The 4,940-nt window shown below is 40.2% G+C and overlaps 1 protein-coding gene across 1 annotated transcript; it reads left to right on the top strand.

Moving 5' to 3' along the window:
• Positions 1 to 935: 935 nt before the first annotated feature.
• On the top strand, positions 936 to 2,649 carry LOC116843070. Its single transcript, XM_032813097.1, has one exon. The coding sequence runs from the start codon at positions 1,149 to 1,151 to the stop codon at positions 2,478 to 2,480; it is 1,332 nt and encodes a 443-aa protein (XP_032668988.1). The 5' UTR covers positions 936 to 1,148; the 3' UTR covers positions 2,481 to 2,649.
• Positions 2,650 to 4,940: the final 2,291 nt, after the last annotated feature.

Here is a 4,940-nt window from a genome sequence, read left to right as displayed (position 1 = left end):
GGTTGCATTCCAAAACGTTCTTTTTGAGGAAAATTTTATTCAGTACCTATAGTTCACGTTACATATACTATAGAATATCGAATAAAATTTCCTCAAAAAGGACGTTTTGGAACGCAACCTAGGACATGAGAATTTTCCCATGTGGAAGCTCTCGTGCGCATGCATAAACTGACGTCAGCTACTTCCATACTGGCTGCGTCCTGAAATTCAAGTACTGAAAATCTATAATTCATGTTACATAGGATTTGTTCGAGTTGCTTGTACTTTTCACACTTTTGCACTTAATGCCCGTTGCACATATTACGAATGTAAATGCAATTCTAATACACTTTTCATTCTCGCTTGGGATTAAGTGTAAAAAGTATATTAGCAGAATTGCATTTACACTTGTAACACGAACGGAAAACATGACGTCATTTTTAGAACCTCTAAAGAATTAATGTGCACTAAATGTGAAAGTGTAAAAAGTTCAATTAATGCAAATAAATTTATTGGATATTAGCTATTTTCAGACACACACTTTCAAATAACGTCCTAAAAATATTCTGATGACGTCCCTCCGTCCTCTTAAGAGCGTCTTCAGAACGTATTTTGGAAAATTTGTATTGTATGGGGTACACTAGTGTGCAACGGACATTAGATGTAAAAGTGCGAATAGTACAAACAACTCGAACAAACCTATATATTATAGAATTTCAGCACTGGCAATGAATTTCGGAACGTCACTATAGGCTGCGTTCAGATTCTCCATCTGGATGCACTCTATTACTAGAAACACTATAGTATATATTACATATACTATAGCACATCTAGTATTAGAGTGTACCTGAATAGGGAATTTGAACCACACAAATTTTCCAAAATACATTCTAGAAGTAACTGACGTGGAGCTGTGACGTGTCAGTTTACATACGCGCACGAGGGAAAATTTCCACGTATATCTACAATCATGTTTCGACACGAGACACTGAGAAGTACACGTCAATATTATTATCGTCCTTCGGGCAATCATTGTATATCTATAGTGAGTTTGGACGAAGATTTGTACAATTGCCGTTGAAGTGTCGTGTATCGCTCATTATTTATCAAGTGATATTATATATAAAATATTCGCAAGCTATAATAGATCGTTAAATAGATATAGCAATATGCATTATTGTAGTGAAGTGATAAAATATGAAGGACCAATCAGGAAAGATTATTACAATCAGTTCTTCAATCCGAACATATGCCACGTTTGCAAGTTGAGAGGCAACGGTAATCTCAAATCTTGTAAATGTTGCTTGGTTTTTTACTGCTCAAACAAGCATAAAAAGTTGCACTATGAAGAATACTCTAAAATCTGTAAAATTATATCACATTTTGTAAAGAAAGAACCACAAAATGTCACAGGCGAGGTAATCTATTTGGACGATTGGATCAAATCCAGAAAAAATTTGTTGGAGTCAGTCCAAAAGAAAATTGAGCGTAAATTAAAGCCGTATGAGAAGCAGATGATCTTGTGGTCAAAAAAGTGTTATCATATATGTTGTAAACAGTCTACTACACTTTGGACTTGCGAACAATGTTTTTCCGTCAGCTATTGCCAAAGACACAAGAAGTATTTTAACAAAATACATACTAAGGAACATTGTCAAAGACTAACGGTATTACTCAATATAAATATCGGAAAAATGTCTTTGAAGATTGAAAAGTTATACGATTTCTTTGAGTATATTAAACCGTTTACTCGTTTGAGGGACATGCACGAATTCATTACGAAAAATCCAGGATTGAGGAAAAGAGGTTCATTTTGGACTGCTATAGATTACGTTCTATCTGATTATTTTTCAGAACCACTGACAACCTTTTATGGACTAAAGAAAACGAAATTACTAAGTCATATAAGAAGAAGAAAAGTTATTATTCATGTTCTTGCAAAGTTCATCGATGTACACTATGTGCGATTTTGGGAAATTTTGTATCATTTTGTGCCTCAAATATATGAACTAATAATTGTTTGCATAGGACCAGAAATTGAATCCGTTCGCGGTGAATTAAATTGTTGTTCTTATTGCAATTTAAGGAATAAGAAGATCTCTTTCGTATGTTCAAGTATGTTGTATCACGATTATGTCCGACAATTTTGCCAAGAACATGAGCTTCCAAATGTAATCGTAGGATTTCAAATGAAATTTTATGAACAAAAAGAACTTTATAAATGGGACGAAACTATAAAAGTAATACAAACTATAAAGTGCCCGCTACTTTTAAGCTCTTCAGAACCAGAAATAAGCGAAAATAACGTATTAATAATAAAAGATACGCTAATGTTACCTATAAAGCCTATTTTTCAAGATGAATTCTTTTTCAACAGTTATGTACCATTTAAAGACTTAGAAACTGATAATATATGTATTTTTAATATAGATTTAACCGTTTTTCATAATTTATATTATCCTGATAATGTCGATTTTTCCAAGAGCAGCACTTCTAGCTAATTATCCGTATTATCTAATAGCAGCACTTCTAGCACATTATTCATATCATTGTAACACTACAACAGTACTGTTACTTTAGTAATCTTATTGTAAACAGGATACAAATTATATTGTTATTATGAATCGATTATAAACGATGCTAATAAAAATTACTTTTTAACGATAGAAATCACGTTGTTCCTCAAAAATAAAATAAAACCCTTGTTGTAGATGTGACGGTTAAATATGCGTGTGTGTGATCACGATACGCTTTATATATAAAACTTTAACAGTTTCTCGTGAGATAGGCCGTACGATTGTTCAGATTGTATTGTAGGTTTTTTTTATTCTTTTCAGTGGCGTAGAAGACGACGGAAGCACTCGTTGGAATGTCAAGTCGCAGGTGCAAAGAATGCACACGGCTGTTACGGCAGAATGCGAGGAATATTTGCGGCGGACGCGGTAGTGCCGTTAGCGTTGTGGTAACCGGGCGTCGTCACGTCTGACGTATCGCTGAATAGAATTAACTAAAGTGCCCTTCCCGGCGCTTCCAAAGCGTAATCTGACTTTGAGTCGTACGCCGCTCGCGTCGGAAAAATCCGTCGTTCTTTTCGCCGTTGCGTTTCGACCGCGATATACGTCGTCGAGGAACTTTGCGTCCTATTCGCGAGGATAAAATTGTTGTTTTCATTTTGTCGAGTTGTTGTTTTTATTTTGTAGAGACATTTGATTTCGCATCTGTGCCGTGTTGTATTGGTGCGACCGTTACTACGAGTCTGTCGACTTTCCGACGTGTCTTAAAACATATTTCGAATTCCAATCTTCAAGGTATATTCGTTGCGTGTCAATAAATCATATTTTGTATTTCGACCTGATTCAGCGACTCTTGGCCAAGTCGCTCGAGAGAAGTGGCTGCGTAAATTGAGACGCTTTTCGACGATCGGAAGCGACGATTGTCGCGTAATGGATGCTCGAAGAGAAAGTTTGTATTCTCAAGCGCGCGCGACGTCGTCGGGGCACTAAAAGCGACGGGTTGCTCGAGAGGATCGCCATCGTAATTAGACCCGTAACCAGGTGTCGCGTTTTGTTCGCCATTGTTCGCCACCGGGATGATCCAACGAGCGCGGGGACACTTCTGCCCATTTCTTTTGCTTCCCCGCGGAGAAACCCCCGTCTGTCCCACCCGCCGTCCTTCCCTTGTCACATTGTCTGTTTTGCATTCAGCGATTTGATCACGCTACGCTAACTCGTCTAACGACCTAACGCTTCGTGCCATTAGCGATTTGCGGAATCGCCAATCTCACGGCGGCGCTTCTTCCTTCTCATTCCCCTTTTCTTCCTCATTCTCCTCTTCTTCTTCTTCTTCTCTCTCACCTCCCCGTCTCTCCGCCGCTACCCAACCTCCCTCCGCGGAACGTGGAAGAAAAGTCGCAGGTGGTACTGCTTCTCGTGACTCGGGCAACCGTTTAGGTTTCTAGCTGAAAGCCCCGTTGAAAGCCCGCGACGCTAAATTGGCCAAATTTGCTGAACGCCCGTTGTTGAAGGGAGCACCCGATGAATGAGTCACCTGGCGCGGATGGGTAATCCTCAATAACAACAAGGGTATACTTATCCCGGGTTTCTAACGAGTTTGTAATCCGTGCACGCGTTGACTACTTAATTTCGAGGTTGATGTTGAGCTCGGAGAAATCACGTGTCACGATGTTTCTCGATTCTCGACTAGATCAGCTGCAAAATAATGTTCGCTTCTTTTCTTAATCTTCCCTGCGGGAGCGCCACCTTGATCGTACCGATTCCGCGGAGATTGAATTGTTTCCAACTCTTGTTCTATAAACACACGTATAGACACACACGTACGCAAGCACGTACAATCACACCGAAAACGTCGCTTTCAGGTGGTCAGTTTACCGAAATGGAAGATTGTTCCTGAGTAAATTGCAGTATTTTCTGAAGCGGGACATTATTCTCTCGAGATCTCACCGAAACGCGGAACGTTTATAAATAAAAAAAAAACACCTTAATCCTGTTCTTCTGAAACTTGGAACTTGGAGCGCGTTCGCGCCAAGTCGTTAATCAACTCACTCTTTTACGATTTTCGGTCCTCCCCCCTTCCCTGCAATCCCGAGCGAGGAATCGCGGCCCTTTAACGGGAGACCACGGGACCGAAACTACCTGACGAAGATTCGCTTTTCCGAATTCGGTCAACGGTGTTTCGACAAACGGGAGACTTTCAGTGTGATGTCGTGCCGACATCTTTGTGTCGGTGCCTCCGCATTCACGGCATTCCTCTTTTCAATCCGATCGATGGCCAACGAAGCCGCAACCGCGGACCACGTTTTCGTGTCGAGATCGACGAGAAGCAGAAACAGTGAGTGAGAGAGAGAGAGAGAGAGAGAGGGAGGGATGGGGGAGGAAATGAGAGAAGGAGGGGGGAGAGAGAGAGAGAGAGAGAGAGAAAGAGAGAGAGAGAGAGAGAGAGAG

This window comes from Odontomachus brunneus, unplaced genomic scaffold (genome assembly GCF_010583005.1).
Source record: "Odontomachus brunneus isolate Ranch 3 - 2012 unplaced genomic scaffold, Obru_v1 Obru_scaffold_029, whole genome shotgun sequence".
In the NCBI taxonomy this organism is placed as follows: domain Eukaryota; kingdom Metazoa; phylum Arthropoda; class Insecta; order Hymenoptera; family Formicidae; genus Odontomachus; species Odontomachus brunneus.
Note: the sequence above shows the minus strand (reverse complement) of the source record. Positions and strands in the feature narration are given on the sequence as shown.

Bases quoted from the DNA above. Each gene is read 5' to 3' on its own strand.
- LOC116843070 (XM_032813097.1), top strand. From the start codon at position 1,149: ATGCATTATTGTAGTGAAGTGATAAAATATGAAGGACCAATCAGGAAA.